This window comes from Toxorhynchites rutilus, chromosome 3 (genome assembly GCF_029784135.1).
Source record: "Toxorhynchites rutilus septentrionalis strain SRP chromosome 3, ASM2978413v1, whole genome shotgun sequence".
Taxonomy (NCBI): Eukaryota; Metazoa; Arthropoda; class Insecta; order Diptera; family Culicidae; genus Toxorhynchites; species Toxorhynchites rutilus.
Window position 1 is genome coordinate 187115659 of NC_073746.1, and position 20332 is coordinate 187135990.

At 40.1% G+C, this 20332-nt stretch overlaps 2 protein-coding genes across 2 annotated transcripts in view; one reads left to right on the forward strand and one right to left on the reverse strand.

Moving 5' to 3' along the window:
• Positions 1-4999: 4999 nt before the first annotated feature.
• Positions 5000-20332, reverse strand: part of LOC129774954 (uncharacterized) — a 92120-nt gene continuing 76787 nt past the window's right edge. The window contains exon 2 of the mRNA XM_055779068.1: positions 5000-5574. The gene's annotated coding sequence lies outside the window, so the exon portion shown is untranslated. The remainder of the gene's footprint in view (positions 5575-20332) is intronic.
• Positions 16217-20332, forward strand: part of LOC129774956 (zinc finger protein Elbow) — a 149475-nt gene continuing 145359 nt past the window's right edge. The window contains exon 1 of the mRNA XM_055779072.1: positions 16217-16349. Coding sequence (XP_055635047.1) covers positions 16344-16349 — 6 coding nt within the window. The 5' untranslated portion in view covers positions 16217-16343. The remainder of the gene's footprint in view (positions 16350-20332) is intronic.

Here is a 20332-nt window from a genome sequence, read left to right on the forward strand (position 1 = left end):
CGGATCAAGCAGCGGGAGGGCCTGCGTACATACAAGGTTCAGAAGGCTCCTAACCGCGACGAAAGGCAAAACATGGTGGGGAAGACGCGAGCCCGGAAGCTGTACACCGAAATGCTGACGAAGCCGCATTGCCTGGTAATGGACGACGAAACCTACGTCAAAGCGGACTTTCGTCAGCTGCCGGGCCTGTTGTTCTTCTCCGCAGAGGACAAATTCAGCGTTCCGGAGGAGATTCGCATACAGAAACTATCCAAGTTTGCCAAAAAGTACATGGTGTGGCAAGCGATCTGCTCTTGCGGAAAGCGGAGCGCCCCCTTCGTGATGACCGGCACGGTAAACGGGCAGGTTTACCTTAAGGAGTGCCTACAGAAGCGCTTACTACCACTATTGAAGCAGCACGAGGGCCCGACCATCTTCTGGCCGGATCTCGCTTCGTGCCACTATTCAAAGGACGTGTTGGAGTGGTACGAAGCCAACGGGGTCACCTTCGTGTCAAAGGAAATGAACCCGCCCAACGCGCCGGAGCTTCGCCCAATAGAGAAATATAGGGCGATTATGAAGCAGGCCCTCCGGAAGAACCCAAAAGTTGTCAAATCGGAGGCGGACTTCAAGAGAAAATGGATTTCTGTTAAAAAAAAACTACAACCTGACGTTGTACAGAACCTTATGGACGGGGTAAAGAAGAAGGTACGAGCATACGGGCTTGGGCTCGAAGTATGGAAAATGGAAAATGCCAAAAGTTGTTTAATAGTTTTTATTTTACTGTCTAAAATTTTCAAAAGGATCGGTCTACTTGGCGAATTTCTACAGCGTTTTTTCCGTGATGCAATTTGATGTGACACACCCTTTATTGTCGTAATCGTCGAAGACAACACTCCAATATAAAAACCTATAAACTACAGTTGTTTAAGTGTCACTCCTAGAGCATTCGTATAGAAAATGGAAAGATGAGGCATATCATATTTTGATCAAACATTGTTTTTTGATGGGAAAAACTTCTGAACAATCAATGCAGTGGATGACGAAACGTTATTCCACTTCTGCTCCATCAAGAACAACAGTTTATCGGTAGTTTAGTGAATTTAAAATGGACCGTACAAGCACCGCAGATGCACCTCGCTCTGGAAGGCCAAAAGAGGCTACGAATCCAAAAATCGTATAACTCGTTTTGAACGATTGTAAAGGAAAGTTACGCGAGTTAGCTGAGGCCTTGGGCATTTCAAAAGATCGAGTGGGATACATTTTGCACGACCTTTTGGGCTATACCAAGTGTATTGCCCTCGAAGGAAACTATGAAACTATGAGATACAGGTTTGCCCAAACAACGATTGTTCTCATTAAAAATCCCGGGACATTTCAGCTCATGTAGTATAATCGAATTTGTATATAATCGACTCCGACCTGTACTTCTATATTACGATTGAATTTGTTCCTATTACCACTCGTATACTCGATCTGAGCCGCTTCCCCTGTTACATTATTGGTTCGACATCAAATCAGCCGATGAGGTGAAAATGAAAAATGAGCAGCAGAAAGAAGAGGAAAAAGCTATTTTCTTTCATAGTCGAGCATGAACTCATTAATCATTTTCATTTTTCGAGTGTCATTTTCAGACGCTCTCGCGTACCCAAAAGTGAGTGTTGAATCAACAAAAGTTTGTAAGCTGAACCCCGTGGTGCTATCTAATAGGATGATATCTGTTTTTCTTTTTCTTCTTTGTGGTACACCTCCTGCTCACTCCACGAACCCATCAATCCTCACTCAAAATGAAAGTGGGGATTTAATCAACTGCTGAATGTAGAAGCAGATGAAAAGAGTGCAAGTCACGCTCAACGGCATTTCTTTTGCGGCCGACTCGTATCACGGAAGCCCATACCTGAAAGTTTTGAACAGCGCCATTGACATGAAATTGCTCTTTTACTTGACTTGAAAATTGCTGTTAACACCTTTACTGTTTCTTCCGCCAAGAGTTCATCACAAGTATCTACTTTTGTTCATTAATTTGGAATTGAATGATGTGGTCAAGATCGACGTCAATCGGTTGAAGTGGGTTTGGAAGCTCTACTACAATATTCATTACATATTTCAGTATATTATTAAAATTGTAATCGATTGCTAATATGAACGAGATTTTTATTTCAACTCAAAACTAGCCTAGATTCTCGGACATTCACTACCATTGTTCCCAAAACCAATCAATTTGTACAAATGCAATTCATGGGAGCTCAGAACCATTGATTTCTGCTAGCAGCACGACGTTTCGACTTTCCCCCTCGAGAGAGTGTATCTTTTTTTTCTTTTTTTATTTCTCGTGACCACACCGACACTTCGCACAGTTAGTCAACCATCATTGTGATAAATTACATCCCATCGTGATAAAAATTCCCAACAGTGCAGCTTAGCACTCAGCGCAGCAATGACTAACATAATAGAGTAGCTAATTTATTTTACTCGCGTCAATTTGTGCCGAGGGGCGACCGTTCCGAATAGATTGCCAGTTGGAATGGATGGGGCACCCAGCATCGAGAGCACCGCTGAGCAGACATTAATACATCTTCATACGTCAGAGCGGAGTGAGATTAATTATTTTATCAAACGCCATATCACCTAGAAAGGCCGCCTCTGCTCGGAGTTGATTTCGGTGACATTCGAACCGCAATCTGGAACACACTAATGGTTTCGGTTCTATTTTAAATTGCTGGTCACAATACAATGCTGGTTGTTTACATGTTCTCAAAAGTTGTTTTAAATTTTCAGTTTCAGTCCCTGTTGAAACTCGAACTTTCTACTGAATATATTGCTTGACTCGTTTGCCATGTGTCAAAAGCAGTGGCTATTCTCGGGATTGTTGCCTGACTAATACACTCTAGTAACTTTGTGAAAAGAATAATACGAAAATCAATTCCAATCATTTATCTTTATTAACGTACCGCCGTTGAGCTCAGTCGGATATATATCCATTTATTATGATAGCTGCTTCATTTATAAATCATTCTTCATCTTTCAGCTGCCAAACACCGGCAGCACCAGAAACCCAATTTATAATCTTATGTCACAGCGGCAGCCACTTGAGAACCCCTTCTCAACACACCTACTTCTTCAAAATGCCTTTGGATATTCTCTAAGTTGATGAGTCAGAATGGAAGTTGTCTACGAGTTGAACGTTGGAAAAAATACACATGATTAAACTGTCGTATAACGTAATATTACGTTATGTTAAATTTATTTTTCAGCTCATGAAGTATTCTGCATAGAATTGAAGTAAATAAATAAATGAGTTTGAAAAAATATCGATACTACTTATATTGAGCTGAATTGAGTCGAATGAGTGGTCCGTGAACGTTCGCTCCCAACCAAAGTACAACGTGATATTAAAAGGAGCGAAGGAGAACAGAACAAGGTGAAATATAGCAATACCGCTACCATTAAAAAGGGGTGGAACGAATAAAATTCGGTTAACATAAATTTGACGTATTTATTTTGAATATGCACTAAAAAAACATGAATACACTAATTATGTTGGCTTGTGCGTGTAACGTGTCTTCATTCTGATGTTGATGTTTGCTCGACAGTACTCAAAATGGCAACCAAACAAGAGCAGAATCAATCGAGTATCAAATCAATTTTGAAAAAAAATAATTTTTGAAGATTTGTGTTCACTACTGTATAAAATTCGATTAGAATTTCAATTAATAAGTTAATATTAATGATAGAAAAAGTGTCTTAAACTAGCCAGGTTTTCTGTGTACATTTATTCAGTTCATGTACAGGAAAACCCGTTTTATGCGGTTTTATTTTGTGCGATTTTTTTTGTGCGGTTTTTTTTGTTCTTGTGTGGTTTTTTTGTGCGATTGTTTTTTGTGCAGTATATGAAAAGAAGCATATTTGACGAAATTCTCGTCAATTTAGTTTTTTTTTTTCGAGGATTTATATGCATTTCAGTGCGAAAAAAGCACATTTGCGTCTAAATTATTCACTTCTCAAATGATTCCCATCCTTCCATGAAATGCTCCAAGTTGCGAATAACTTGTAGCTGTTAGAAACATGTTTCGACATGCAATCAAAGGCACAACACAGCCACGTGCAACCGAAAAGGCAAACTGTCCCATCGCAAAGCAGGGAAACAAAAGGAAATCGAACGATGAACGGCGTGGATTTGAGTTATATTATTGGGGGAAACTTTTTATGTGGTATCTACCGCACAAAAAAGTTTTTTTTTCAAACTGTGTACCGAACACGACTTTCTAAAGCTACTGGAGAAGTTTCGCACGATTTTTTTTGTACGGTCCCTATCCCCCGCACAAAAAAAGGTTTGCCTGTAGTTGCTTTTTCTGAGTGGAACATCAGAAGAGCAAACATCGCGAAAGAAGAAGGCCCTGGTTCCTGATTTCAAAAAAAATACTTCTAACTGAAAAAAATCGAGGGGTTGTATCCGAGACACTACCGCTTAGGACGTAGGACTACGCAATCTTTTTTTTTATTTTGTTGGTTTATCATTTCGGATATTATTTGCGAATACGTCGAAAGTTCATGAATAACTCTTTAGCAAAAAGTTCCGGGGCCCTGAAAAGGTTTAATGGCTTGCGTGGTTTTGTAGAATCATTTCGAGAAGCAACGATTCTTTCTTGCCTTTGCGAGAACAATACACTAATTGGTCATATGTCGCAATTTGTTTCTTTATATCAATGCACGCATTGGACTGAGTATTTGACGAGAGGCATCTTCCGGGCATCGCCATTCAACAAGCATCAAACACGCGTCTAACAGCGAATATTTCACTTGAAGTTTATCGCTGGGTGTGCACCCAGCGATAAACTTCAAGTGAAATATTCGCTAGCGTTCACAGCTCGAGGGGAAACATACAACACAAAACGAGCAGAATAAGCGACCTGTTCTTTCGGGCACAGAAAGATTCTGAGAATTTTATTTAATTTTTTATTTTTATTTTTATTTTACAAAGACAACAGGCTATACATGGATGCCCTAATGCTTCATAACTACTACTACTACTTATAATACTACCACTACAAACTACAACTATGTAAATATATACTACTGTAACTAATCAAGTTAATTAAGAGCAATAGAATACATTTTTTTGAGGGACGAACGAGACAGATGGAAATCGAAACAGACACTACAACGGTTAAATACGCGGCACATGCTAGATATAGGTTCATTATGCCCGTAATTTGTTCGGGTTGATGGGATGTATAAATAGTTCTGAGATCGTAAATTACGGCGATTTATGTTGAAATTAATCAACCGAAGGAGCTCAGGACAATCGATGTTCGACAAAATCAAGTCGGAGGTAAATAGGGCCTTGGCAACGTTCCTGCGTGAAGCTAATGAGTCCAGTCCAATCAATTTGCAGCGATCCTCGTATCTAGGTAGGTTTATTGGATCATTCCACGGTAAATTGCGCAAGGCGAAACGAACGAATTTTCGCTGTATCGACTCAATTCGCTGAACATTATTCTGGTAATACGGTGACCAAACCACGCATGCATATTCAAGGATCGAGCGTACCAATGAGCAATAGAGAGCCTTAATGCAGTGTACGTCCTTGAAGTCCTTTGTGACGCGGAAGAGAAAACCAAGAGTTTTAGACGCTTTAGATACGATGTAGGATATATGGTCTCGAAAGGTTAATTTACAATCCAACATAATCCCGAGGTCTTTGATTGTGTTGACACGGTCAAGTAAAACACCATGCAGCTTATATCCGAAGCTTTTTGACGAACGCTTGCGTGAGAATGAAATGACTGAACATTTTGAAGGGTTTAAAAACATCCTGTTGGTTACACACCATTGGGCGAATATGTCTAATTGCTGTTGTAAAAACTCAGCTTCTTCGATGCAGTTCACTGGGAGGAACAATTTAAAGTCATCCGCATATGAAAGTTTCAGACACTTGAGGCTAAAATTTACATCGTTAAGGTACAACAGAAATATGTATGGACCCAGGTGACTGCCTTGAGGGACACCTGATGTTACGCGAAAAGACGTAGATATAGTGTCTCCTAATTTCACTGACATTTCGCGATCAGTGAGGTATGAATGAAGCCACTTCAAAAAAGAACCGTTGAATCCAAGACGATGGAGCTTAGCTATTGCAATGTCGTGGTTGATTAAATCAAATGCTGCAGAAAAATCTGTGTACACCGCATCAATTTGATTTCGAGATTCTAGAGAGCGGACAATGTACGAAGTATACATAACGAGATTTGTAGTCGTTGATCTCTTAGACATGAATCCATGTTGTTCATCTGCAATGTAGCTGTTGCAAGCATGGGAAATGTAATCCAAAATAATTATCTCAAATAGTTTGGAGATAGCGCATAGGCAGGCAATTCCTCTGTAATTCCTGACGTTCTTCTTGCAACCCTTCTTGAATACCGGGAACACGAATGACTTCTTCCACACATTTGGAAAAGTACCACAGAGGATGGAACGGCGGAACAAGATGCTCAACGGTGTCGAGAGGTTGCTTGAGCACTTCTTCAAAATAATAGAAGGGATACCGTCAGGTCCAGCATTTGAAGAAATCCTTAATTTTTTGCAGGCATCGTGTACAATAACGGCATTTATTGACGGATTATTACCAACAGACGACAGGCTGGGAACGTTGCTAATAGTTGAAGAAATTTGATGGCTATTGAGTTTTTCGTCAACAAAAACTCCGCTAAACTCCGAAACAGCTCACAGATACCTTCTTTGGTATCAGCAACATCGTTGTCGCGCATCATTACGGTAGGCAAACCAATCTCTTTTCTCTGACTGTCAATATGTCTCCAGAAACCTCTTGGATTCGCACGCAAGCTTGACTGAATGCGATTTTTATAGGCGTTACACAGGATTTTGTTCAAATTTTTATAATTTTTGTTCGCAACTGAATACCGGTTTCTCCACAAGTCACAGCGATATTTAGCAAATTTCCGTAGGTTTGATCTTTTTTTTTTGTTCTCAGGCGTTTTAGATTGTGATTTAACCATGGTGGGTGGGGTGGTTTACTATTCACCTTTTTGGGAACAAACTGTTCGATCGCGTAAAGCAATACATTGTTCAAGGATGATGTGGCTTTGTCTATGGCATGGTCATTCAAAATTTCGTCCCAATCGATGCTAAGAAAGAAACGATTAATTGACGCAAAGTTGGCTTTGTTGGTGGTGGTGTAACGGTCACAGAGATCAAAAGTGGAGGATGATGACGACATTGTTTCACCAAAGGAGAAGGTGCTTTAATGACAGCTATGTTGTGAACTATCTCTGAACTTGCGAAACATAGGTCAAGAATACGGTTATTGTCGTTGAGGATACCATTCATTTGACATATTCCAGCAGTGCTAAAGCAATCTATCAGGCGTTCAATCAATGGATTAACAGATGAAATCGAAATATCTAAATATAGATATTTCGATGCGCTGGAACTCCAAGCGATACCAGGCATGTTAAAATCACCCAGCAAGATGATGCTGTCGTCCAATTCCATTCGTTGTGTTATCCAGTGAAGTGTAGAAATAAGTTGATTCATAACCGCGGAATCATTGGTACGATCAGGAGGAATGTAAGCTGCCCAGATTTGCTCAACTGATCGCCCATCTGGAGGGAATATTTCGCGTGATTTCAATTTCGAGCTAACTGCCAACAGAACTCCACCACCAGTAAGTTTGCTGCTATTCTCAATGGATCGATCTAGGCGGTATACCGTATATGCCGATTCAAAAATTTGCTGAGACAATGTGTTATTGTTGAGCCACGTTTCTGTGAATGCGAACACATCATAAGAAGCATCGGAACATGCTATATAATAGTTAGCAATAGTTGTGTTGATGCCACCAAAATTCTGATAATAAATTAAAAATTGGTTGTCTACACGAGAGAGGTTCGCACCTTTGTTGACGTATTGTATTTTGGTGCACTCCTGTATTGCAGTGGGGGAGGGATCCTTTGAGGTAGAGCTGCCACGCGTTGCACTTCTAAGGCGTTGTTCGCTGGTTGCAGTCGAACAGGAGAACCGTTCGGAAATTGCTGGTATTGCTGACCGTGGACTCTGAATGGTTGTTGTATTAGGGGAGTCGTGGGGTTGCGAAGTGCTCGTACCAGTGATCGATCTAAAAAAGGAGTGATCGAAACACCAGCTGGCCAAAAATTGTTGGAACATATAATGCTTTCAACTGATTCCGGCACATTCAATTTGAATGACAGGAAGGTTATCGGTCTACTGTCTTCTCTATTCTGGCGTATTAATTTGTGACACCTTACGAAGGATGGGTCGCAATTGCATCTGCCAGAAACATATGATATTATGTTCTCGCACGTTTCGTGAGGTAGAAAACGGGAGACATAGAACCAATTAGCGCGTTTTGCTGGTGGAGCCATGGACAGCAGCGGAGGGTTGGTCTAGGGTGCGGTATTCACACTATTCGAAATACAGTTATGGCGGGTTTACATTAGGGAGATCTATAGCTATAGATGGATTTATTCACGTGAAAATAGGTGTAAACGGGTGAGATTAATATGATACACTTATCCGAGGTATATATAACTTGAATAAATTCAACATATGTAAACGCTTGTGAATTTCTCACTGGTGAGAAATCACTAAAGTTGGATGCAGTTCTACTTTAGGTGAATAAATTCACCGAAAATATGAATATATTCATTATAGAAGTTCACGCTAGTGTAAAAGGTTGATGCGATTTCTATAAATCTCATCATATTTCTTCACATGAATATATCACTAGTCTAAACCCACCCTTAGATAAATCACTATTGAGCTATAGGGTGGAGATTATTTGAAACGGTATGCTGACGTCTTGGTTTGGATAGTGTGGTGATGACAGGAACAGTTGAGCTCGTTGACGCCACTGGATGATGGTTAGAAATGTGTCGAGGCTGTGATGACGCTGACAAAATAACAACGGTACGTTCATGTCGATCGTCTTTGGCTGGTCTCTTGTCTCTCACGTGGGTGGTAACAATTGGCGGGGGCGTTGATACAGGTGATGTCTGCATAATTGAATCACATATCAGTGGTGTAGTATCTTGTCTGGCGACGGCCGGACATATACTAGTAGGAGTCTTACCATTGACAGTAGACAAAATTGGCAGCGCTGAGTTGTTATTCCGGGTTCCAGTTGTGGTATTTACTGCACATGATGAAAATAATACTGGAGCTGAATGAGAGAGTCTCTTGTGCATTGAGTTGGAGCCATCAGATTGAGGTTGGCCAGGTGTTGCACTACCAGATGGTAGGTTTGGAGAAATTCGATTTGCGTTGATCAGATCCGTCGTGTCAACAGAAGCATCAGTTCTGATCCTTTTTCCTATCCTAAAGGAAGCTAGATGAGTAGGAGAACTTCTGCTCGTGCGATTACGCTTGCTACTGATAGCATCAGCTTGGCGGTCAGTTTCGACGAAGAATGACTCAAACACCAGAGGAGATGCAATACTTATACGCTAGCGACAGCTTACTTACTTCGTAAATATTCTCTTTTCGCTATCCTCCTTCGTTGTTTCTAGCGACTGCATAAGTTGCTCGTTATTGACAGCTCTGTTCGGGAAAGCACACAAATGCACAGAGCAAATGTATGGGGAAATGGGAATGCTTCTAATTTTCATCAATTTAAACCATATACAGACTATGAGATTGTAATGTATAGCATATCAAACAAATCTTAGGGAATTTCCGATTCGTTTGGTATGCAAATCGTTAAAATCCGTTCGCAGCAAAAATAGCTATTAACATTAACTTTATTTCATAAAAACGTTACCTGTTTTCTGATTTGGCACCCTTAATGTAAGACGTAGTCCTACGTCGAAAATCGGGGGGTGTCGGTTTTACGGAATGGCTCCACATTATTTCGTTTGATTTCGGTTACACTTCATGGCGAAAATGTTCAAGTGAACACGTACGCGTTCTTAGATGACTCACTCTGGTGGATAAAGATTTGGCGAAGAAACTGAATGCCAATGGCGAGCTGCAATCGATGTGTATGCAGTGGACGAAGGGTGTCCAATTTATAAGTTCAACTAGCTGACCCAACGAACTTTGTCCCGCCCAAAATTGTTAATTGAACGTTCGTGGTTTCAATTCCAGAACAATTAATTGATCAATCTTTTAATTGGCGTTTGTCACTGCTAGAATCGAATGAATTTTACAATTCCGACATCTACAGTGGCGTGAATCAATTAACTCTATCAGATTACTAAGATCCAAAGCAGTTTCAAATTGTTCATTACTGTTGGTAAATATGGTAATTCATTTTTTCCGAATTTTTCATTTTTACAAAAAAAAAATTTCTCACCGTTACATTGATCTACGGCCAGAAAGGGATACAACAAAATAAAGGCAGTTCAAATCGTACAATCTTTACTCGAATTTCACGACGATTTATTTTCGTTTTCCACCTGAAAATTCATTATTATTTACAAAATGGCGAAACATGAGTAAAAATGTGGTCAAAATTAATTCCAATTGAAGAAACTAGCTCCAATCGGACGAACTTATCGTTGTAGAGCCAATGCGTAATATTTTTTTTTCTATTTCACTTTTCACTGCAGTACATATGCGTAGCCCATTTTTTCGAATTTCCCTTTTTTCAATATTCTTCCAAATTTGAGTGGAGACACAGCGATATGTAGACGACTCAAATCTGATCAGCCGTTCTCTTGTGATGATGAGTTACGTACGTGGGATAAACCTTGTTTATATATAAGATTTTGAATCATAATCATAGCTTTAGTATCACTGGTTGGCATAGTTACTATGAATCTGACGATGTTGATGGTATCCACGTGAAAATTCGCTTTCACTGTGCTTTAGTAGGAAAAAGATAAACAGTGTTATTAATTTATCGTAAAGCTAGCCGATGACGTAAACTTTCGCATCTTCACGTCTTAGATTGAACATGGGAAAGCAGTATTACACATATGTATTACATATGAAATTGACTCTCATTCAGACTGATTCGAATGCCATATGAATAAAATTGGTGAGTTGGGAAAAAATGTTATTGAGATGAAGCCATAACTAATATTGGATCGTAATTTTGAAAAATCTTGACGGGTAAGCCTAAAGTCTACGAGAACATGAGACAGCAACTGAAGAACTATGCCAATATCATCACGGAGAAAGAATAGTGGTCAGCTGGAGCTTCCCTTAGGTTTTGTGGAGGGCCCAAAGAAACCAGCGAAAGTCAAAGAAACCAGTCGCATCTGGGATACAGCAGCGAAATCGGAGAAGGCCTCAAAGGGCCACATCTCCTCACATCTCTTCCTGATGTTCTTAGTCGTTTCCACCAACGAAAGGTGGCGATTAGTGGTGACATTAAAGAGATGTTTCATCAGGTGTTGATCCGTGGCGCTGAACGACACTCGCAAAGATTTCTCTGGAAAGACCATCCCGTTGACGCTTACGTACGTGGACGTGGCGATATTCAGCTCCGCTTGTTCCCCGTGTATTTCACAATTCGTCAAGAACTGAACGTCAAGAACAATTCGTCAAAATGCAAAGGAGCACGAGAAGACGTACCCAAGGGCGGCGCATGCAATCATCCGCAGCCATTATGACGACGACTAACTCGACAGCTTTGATACCATCAACGAAGCTATCGCCGTTGCCAACGACGTGAAGCTGGTCCATGGAAGAGTCGGATTCCAGATCCGGAATTGGCTTTGGAATAAGACAAAGGGAGTTAACCAAATTGGGAACGGATTGGGAGAATCAGTGAGAACATTCACTCTGGATAAGGGTAATGAAAGCGAGCGTCTGTTGGGAATATCCTGGATTCCCGACGAGGATGCATTCAGGTTTTCATTGGTACTGCGCGATGAGTTACGAGGCCTACTCGAAGAGATGACAGTTCCAACGATACATCAAATCCTCCGAGTAGTCTTGAGCGTGTTCGACCCTCTGGGGTTGAAAACGATGCTAGTGATCTACGGGAAAATAATTATCCAAGAAATCTGGAAAAGTGGCACTGGATGGGACGACGCCATTTCTGCAACCAACTACGTTCGATGGCAGCGGTGTACGAAAGCTTCGTCTCATCTGATAGAAATAACTATCCCACTTTGCTACTTCCCAGGATAGTTTGGGCACCATGGAACTCCATATTTTTGTGGATTTTCGGGCAATTGATCGAGAACAAGTGCGGTGTGCTCTGGTTTCGTCGAAGAGTAAAGTTGCTCCAGTAGAAGCTCTATCGATTCCACGACTTGAGCTATAAGCTGCAGCGATCGGAACTCGTTTAGCGTAATCGATAGCTGAAAATCACGAGCTGAAGATTCTCCGACGAGTGTTCTGGGCGGACACCACTACCGTCTCATCGTGGATACGCTCAGATCACCGACGTTACAAGCCTTACGTGGGCTTCTGAATTAGTGAAGTTCTCATGAATCCACCGTTGCTGAAGGTGGGTTCCTACAAGGAAGAATGTCGCAGACGAAGCGCCAAAATGGAAGATGGAGGTAGTATACGACGAAGCTGCACGCTTCACGTACAGAGTTCCTGTACGAGGAAGAAGACCGATGGCCGCAGCAGAGGCTACGAGAAATAGAGACTTGTGAGGAACTGAGATTGGTTCATCACCATCATACAACAGTTTGATTCAGTTTGAACGCTTCTAAAAATTTGAACGACTAATAAGAGCTCTGGGATATTCAGATACCGCAGCCGGCGAAGAAAAGATTCGAAGGAGTCAACTCGCGAGTATCTACAGCTGGCGGAGGCAAGAATATATCAAGCGGTGCAAGAAGAAACATATCCCGACGAAATGGCCACATTGAAGAAGAACCGAACGCCGGATCGGAATCCAAGGATCGACAAGGATGTTATACGGATGGAGAGTCAGATCAACAATGTTTTATGTGTACCGTACGAAGCGAAGTACTCGATGATCCTTCCGAGATATCATCGTGTGACGATTCTGATGATCGACTACTATCACCGCAGATATGGGTACGATAGCAACGAATCAGTGATGAACGTGTTTCTAGACTCCGGACAGCACTTCGTCAGATATCCAAGGACTGTTTCTGATTCCATGTTTACAAGAGCAGACCAAGAGCGCCGAAAATGTCTCCACTACCGTTAGCAATATTGTCGCCGCATGTGCGTGCTTTCACGTTCGTTGGCCTCGATTATTGTGGCCCGTTCCTGGTCAAGGTCAACCAATCAAGTGTTAAGCGATGGATCGTGCTTTTCTGCTGCCTAACAGTCAGTGGTGTCCATCTGGAAGTTGTACACACTCTGACAATAGACTCGTACAAACTGGCTATTCTCCGATTTATTTCATGCAGAGGTTCCCCGCAGGAAATATAAAGCGATCAAGGAGCTACTTTTGTGGTGGGAAGCAGAGAATTGGTCAAATCGCTACGAAACGTGAACTAAGAGTTATCAGAGACGTTCAGCAACACTCGCACCCAATGGCCCCTGAATCCACCAGCGATGCCACACACGCGCGGAGCCTGAGAGCGTCTCGTCTGAACCGTCAAGGCCGTATTGGCGGCTCTGAAACTTCCGAATAAGCCAAATGAAGATACGGGTTGAGCGAGTGTACCAAGATAAAGATGGGCGGATTCGCAAAACAGATGTTCTGACCAACAACGGAGTCTTCGAGAGGCCCGTAACGAAGCTGATGGTGCTCGACCTCGCAGACCGTCGTACAGCTGGATCAAGACACCAGCAATACGGAGCGGGGGATGTTGCGATCGAAACCCGTTCGGACGATGAGGCAGGTTAAATGTCGAAACTGGGTGACAGTGACAGAAATGACAGTGCGAACAGAAAACAATCAGATATACAAAACACAAGTTAATGAACACACAATATGCAGATGTGAACAATTATATTTGAAAGCGAAATTTACAAAACTTACTATGAAACACACGAATTACACTAATTAAAAGATAAGGGACAGAAATGTGAATCATAAATTAAAGCCACACTGTATTATAAAAAAATAAAATTTCATTAATTAAATATTTACAGCTTGGAGCTGCACATTTTAAAAACGTGTTTGTTCTTGAGATTGTCCATAATCTCCAGTGGAAATTCCGCGTGTTTCAACAAAGGATATTATAAAACCGATGCAGTAATCTCCCAATGACAAAAGTTATCAATTTTTTAATGATTGCGATTAGTTGCATTTGTTTTTTTTTTTTTTTTTTATCTTCGCTTATTTTTTCGTCGGCCTATTTCCGCCACTTTAGTGCCAATCACCGACATCAGGGAGGCGACTCCACCTGTTCCTACCTATCAGACTCAACAACTCATGAGCCGGGCCAACTTCTTTTACTTCCGCTCCGAAGGAAGACGTAACCAGAGATTTTTCGCCTCAGAAAATCCCAACGACGCCAGCTGGGATTGAACCCAGGCCGATCGGATTGTGAGGCTGTTACGCTAACCATACAACCACTGGCGCCGTCAGTTGCATTTGTTACAAGCATTAATTTTTCATTGAAATATTTAGTTCATTCTCATTCATCCCTGTATCCACATTCACTCAAATTTGAATCGATGTTTATACCTACAACGTCGCGTATGATATCGAGAGATAACCAGGATGATTTTTTTTCTTCTCAAAAATCACAAGAGTAATAAGTATAAATTTCATTCATCGTTCGTATTTCTTTTTCTCAGCCATTCCGTTTCACCATCCATCAAAAATGTCTGCATCGCCTCAATCACTTAATGATTAGACCTCGAACACGCAGCGTGACAGGGTAGACGAGGGAAAACAGAAGATTAGTCGATATTGCCTCCCAAGCTCGCTTATTACAACATATCAATCAGTCATATGGCAGCAGGGCGGGTATCATAACAATCATCCATCATTCTCGTCCGACTTGCGGCGAATAAAACTTGAACTTCTCCCCCTGCTTCAAACACACACACACACACACCCATTTACGGCCTTTTGCTAGGAATGATTTGTACTGCTCGCCTTGAAAATCCGCTAACGGCTACCTTCTGCTGGAAGGTTCAATTTGTGTAAACATCGTCATTCTCAAGCAAACGGACACATGCGGAGGCGTGTAACAAATCATCATTCATAGTCAATCGACCGTGTACAACGGGACCACCGTCGCCCCTACTTGGCGTCAATTGTGGCATCTGAACTTTTGTGATACTCAGGAATAAATTGTATTTCGTCTTCGGAGTATACCTTCCGGATCTACAGCCGCACATAGAGCCGCGGTCTACCGTCAACGTTCAATTAATTGGTATCCGACTCTTGAGATTTGGATTTTTGGACCGTACTTTTCTTAACTACTAATGGTCATCAAAAATGATCACGACCCAGACAGTTATCACTGCCTCAGATTGATAATTATTTCCTGTTTGTGTGTGTTCCTAAAGTTGACACTTGCCATTAGCATAATACAATGTGCATTTGATGGCCGCATCGGTTGAGCCATAAATAAGTATAGCTTAGACATGGTTATAATCATAATCATTACTTTCAACAACAGGTGAGTAAATTAACGAATAGTTTATGCATTGCTTACGCCGTCGAGAAGTTGCTATCTTTATAAAGCGCCCGCAAAGTCAGTCAATCAGTATACCTTGAATAGGGCTGAGCAGCTGCGAGTCGCTTGTCTTACACATTAGGTATGCATGCCATACATGATTTAAGGCATACCTTGGGGTTAGTCGGAGCCATGTTCCTGTCTATCTGCTGGGCACATGTGTAGCGTGCATGTTAATAACTCTGCACCAATAAGTAATACATTGAATGAGCACGAAGAAGCTGAGAAATTTGCACCGTTCTCGTTTGATGCAAAGCCAGAGATACGAAAACGCCGTACAGTGGTTCTCAGTCACCGCAAATGACGCACAGCGGGATCAAGCGATCAATTTTGACCAGAAAATATTCCGAACGTTATCCCATATTGATTCATGAACAATTATATTGCTAGGTGATTTTTTATAATTGTTTTTGATTTTACCCTGTGAATGCACATTATGATCCCACTGTGCGGACCAACGTATAGTTAATACACACGCAACCTACATCGAGAGGAAATGTCGCTTTTTTCGCGCTCACTTTGAAAAGTAACGAACAATTTTCAACCATTAAATGCTAATGTAGAAGGCTATAAATATGAGTTTCTGCGCCCGTGATCTTAGTAAATGGTGGAAAACTGTGAATTATTTTATAAATATTTAAATACCGAGTTAATGCAAATGAGTTTTATTACGGGTCATAAATTACTAAAGTGCAGTACACTTTTGCGAATAAAAATGAATCTTTAAAGTAGGTAGCTGTTGGTGGAAAATATGGGCACAGAATTGGCTTCATCGCAGACGGACCAGACCATTCGAGCGATGTGATAATGCGAGTAATGTGAAAAAAAAACTTTTCATTATTAACCATTCATAACATCCCGTGGTTTCGAATGAGCGGCGCTTTTTCATCTTCGTACTTTTTAACATTTCAATTAGCTTGCAGTGTTGGATTTCATACGCAGTAATAAATCTATCCGCCTAATAAATTCCATTAATGTGGTCTAGTTTACCATTTCGCGCAATTGCGATAGTGATTAAAACTGGTAGCCGGGCGAAGCCTTACACACGCAGTCAAGTAATTTGCATAGCAGTTTTAATTCATTTTTATGTGTTTGAAAAACGCTGATGCTAATGCCAGTTTCGATTAGAATAGCGACTGAACAAATACATTAACCAGCCTATGCGTTTTCTGGATGGTGAATGCTTCATTTCAATTGACGAAAAACTTCCAGTAACATGAATGAAGACCCATTCAGTGAATCATTACTACTTATGCATAATTTTAAATTCTACTTGGCAATATTGTATTTTTTCAAAGGAAAATTATCCTTTAAACGCATCGAGTAGCTTATCAGTAGTATCAGTAAACTAAACGCTTAACTTTGGTCAAAAACAAAAACATATAAAGACGGAGACGAGTTTTGCCGACCAGCAAATCTAAATTGAAGTTGTTCAAGTTATTTGCAATCTATGATCTAGCATGGAAGTATCAACGTGATGTTGGAACGGGATGTGTGGAGCTTTTTTTCAAAAATTAAAAAAGAAATGAAAAAATAATTTCGTTAATTCCATTCTTTGACTAAAATTGTTTTTAAGATAGATTTTTTTTTGAAAATTTTTGTTATCTAACCCACTCTAGCTTAAAATTACAATAAAATAATTTCAAAAACTACAAGACCTAAAAAATTTGGTTAAATGTAGGGAATTATTGAAGTTCGATAAAAAAAAAATCTAATAATTTTAGAAGGAATTACGCTGAAAACAAATATTTTAAACGTTAAAATTCATTTTATCTACACTATATCTATGCTGATCAAATTGTTTAGTAATGAAAACGGGGCGTAAAATTCTTAAAAACTTGAAAGATTACGCTTTAAAATGATATATATCCCATCTTCATGCGTTCACTCTATGTACAAAAAAAAGGATTTTATTTGTAATGAAAAAATCGGCAATTAACCCAATATTTTTGCTGCCAACAGATATTGATGATTTGCATACCAATCGATTTGGAAATTCAATAAGGATTGTTCGATATGCTATATATTACGATTGCCTAATCCATAAGTGGATCAAATTAAAGAAAAATCGAGGCATATCCATTTTTCTGTGCACTCCTGTGCTTACCTACCTGGTAGGGTAAATCAGGATAGCTCTTATTGGGTTGTCCGAAAAGTTAATGTCGATTTTTGGAAAAACAAAAACATCATTTTCAATCAAAGCATCATAGTTTAATTTTATATCCATAGTTCTGTTTCACAATCTTTCGCCATCTTTCACACAGCTTAAATATTCTATCCTTCCAGAACATCTTTGCTTCCTCTTCGAAGACTGCTGCGAGTCATACATATGAGAAACAGGTTGCTTGGTAGTAGCTCATAAGACAGAATCCATTCCAAATCTCACCAGAAACAGAGTATATCTTCCTTCGGGCGAAGACCGGATATGTAAAAGAATTAAAAAGCACGGTATAAATCCTCGCACAAGCGGAAATGCTAGTGTTGCACCTGACTTTTTGATCGTTTATATATACAATTACAGTCAATTGCAAAGAAATCAATATTCAAATGTTCACTGAATTCATCATCCATGCTTTGGAATGAATCTTTACTCGACAAATGTGGAAAGCATATTAGCAGTGGAAGACTTGCTGAATTTTTCCTAATTTTTATGATATTTAGTACTGTTATAGATATATTTACCATAACACATCATTAAAGTTGATTCTACTTTGAATCAGACGAACAAATTATGTATAAAATCTTTTTATATTGACAGTGGATTTAAAATTTTTCTCTTGAGTAGTTTTGGAAAACCACGAAACAACTGAGAGATAGAAAAAAGTTAATTACAGATTTGCGTCTAGAGGATTTAACTTAATGTATGATATATACAAGTGCTAACCGGAGAACTATGATGACAGAAAACTTTGGCATGGAAACCAGTATATTTATTACGAATAAAGTGAAGAGTACAAAATTCAGGAAAAATCAGGATAAATTGAGTGTTCGTCAAAGTATCAGGGAGTGTGCTAAAAAGTCTGGGAAATCCTGAAAAATCAGGAAGGTTGGCATCTCTGGGTATAACTGTTATATACCACTTGTAACCGCTGGTTCTAAGCACTAATTTGAGCTCTACCCAAACAACAAAATACATTCAAAATATAACGGACATGTTTGTAATAAATTGTAATAAATTCTAATCGCCGGTTGCTTGCGAACAGTTGGCCACTATTGGGGCAACGGTGTGAGCCCTAAGTAAAAATGCCTATGCCGCGAAATAAAATCGATTGGACCTGAACATTGAACCAACTCTCATTCCACAGAGCTGCCAACTCGGAAGAAACATAAATAATGAACTCTCACACAAAACAACTAAATGAAGAAAGGTTCAATTAAAAGTAGTGCCGGTAAACGACTTCTAACCGTCAAGTAAATTGGAAGTACGCGCCAGAACAAATAAATTGAATAGTACAAGAGCGCATGGAAATCTAAAAGAGAGAATAGAGAAGGATTAATACAAGAAATAAATGAATAGTGGAAAATTGAAAAGGAAAGAATTATTAGTAAATTAATATTCCGTTTATAAAAATTATAAAAGACAAAATAGGAGAACTGAATAGAAAAGGGTAAATTATTGTATTGAGTGGAACCAAGTCGATGAAACAACGCGCTGGACAGGTCCTTTCAGTGGGCCTTTTTAATGTTTCATTTTATATATATATATATAGGAATATCACATCGACAATTCGGCGATCGGGGTATACACCATTTTAAAAGGAAGATCCTAAAATATTGTTAGTCGGCGTCGATTCAGGATATAAGAACAAGAAGAATCCCATCAACGATTGAAAGTACAGAGGAGTGGCGTAGTTGATGGCTTTACCGGTGTGCGTAGGTCTTGTAGAGATATATATAGACGAAACTCTCCCTTTTTTTCTGGAGAAACCGCCTGTTTGTGAGTGATCGGCAGCAGGTTAAAACGACCCTGAGAGTACGAAATCCGTAACTATATAGATTCACACTGCGAATACGGCGTGCGTAAATAGTACGCTCGAAATGCAAATGCAGCGTTCGTTCGCACGGACACTGTGGAGAATGACGATATTGCTAATTAAGCCCACCCATTTATAAATTATTGGGTATAAATAAGCCGTTCACGATTTCTAATACTCTGTTAGAGGCGAATGAACTGAAATGTATAAAGCCTTTTTAATCCAACATCATCATCATCTAATACTCAATCTCGCTCCAACTAGCAAAAGTCAACAATCTCTCCTAACGGTTTCGCTCGATACAAAGCGAAGCAACATTATATTTGCGCATAGACTGTCTCGGTGACTGCTCAATTGAAACTCTAAAGTTCCCCATTATCAGGTGTTCCTCAAATTTTGCTTTTTTGCTTTTGCTATGACATCCAATCGTGTCTCTCAAAATTGTGCTTCCTGTAACAGTCACACGGGTCAACCACGTAGGCAATGCTTTAAGCAGAGGGAATCGCAAACTGCAAACTGCAATACGCAATATGTAAAAGGCTACATATTTTGTTGTTCTTCGCATACCAGAGCAATAAAAACCCCTGACATTATGCAAACAATCGGCTTGATGTACGAAACTTGTCAAAATATGGGCGATAAGTTGCTCTTCAACCGACACATCGTGTTGCTAGCGATATGTGTTGCTCTGTAAAGGCGACAGCGATATCGTATTGCGTCGGTGTGCGAGATCAACAAAAATTAAATGGAAAAATCCATTGGCGATAATATTGCTTATTGCATGTTGACAGTTTCTAGTTGCTTATTGCTCCGGTGTGCGAG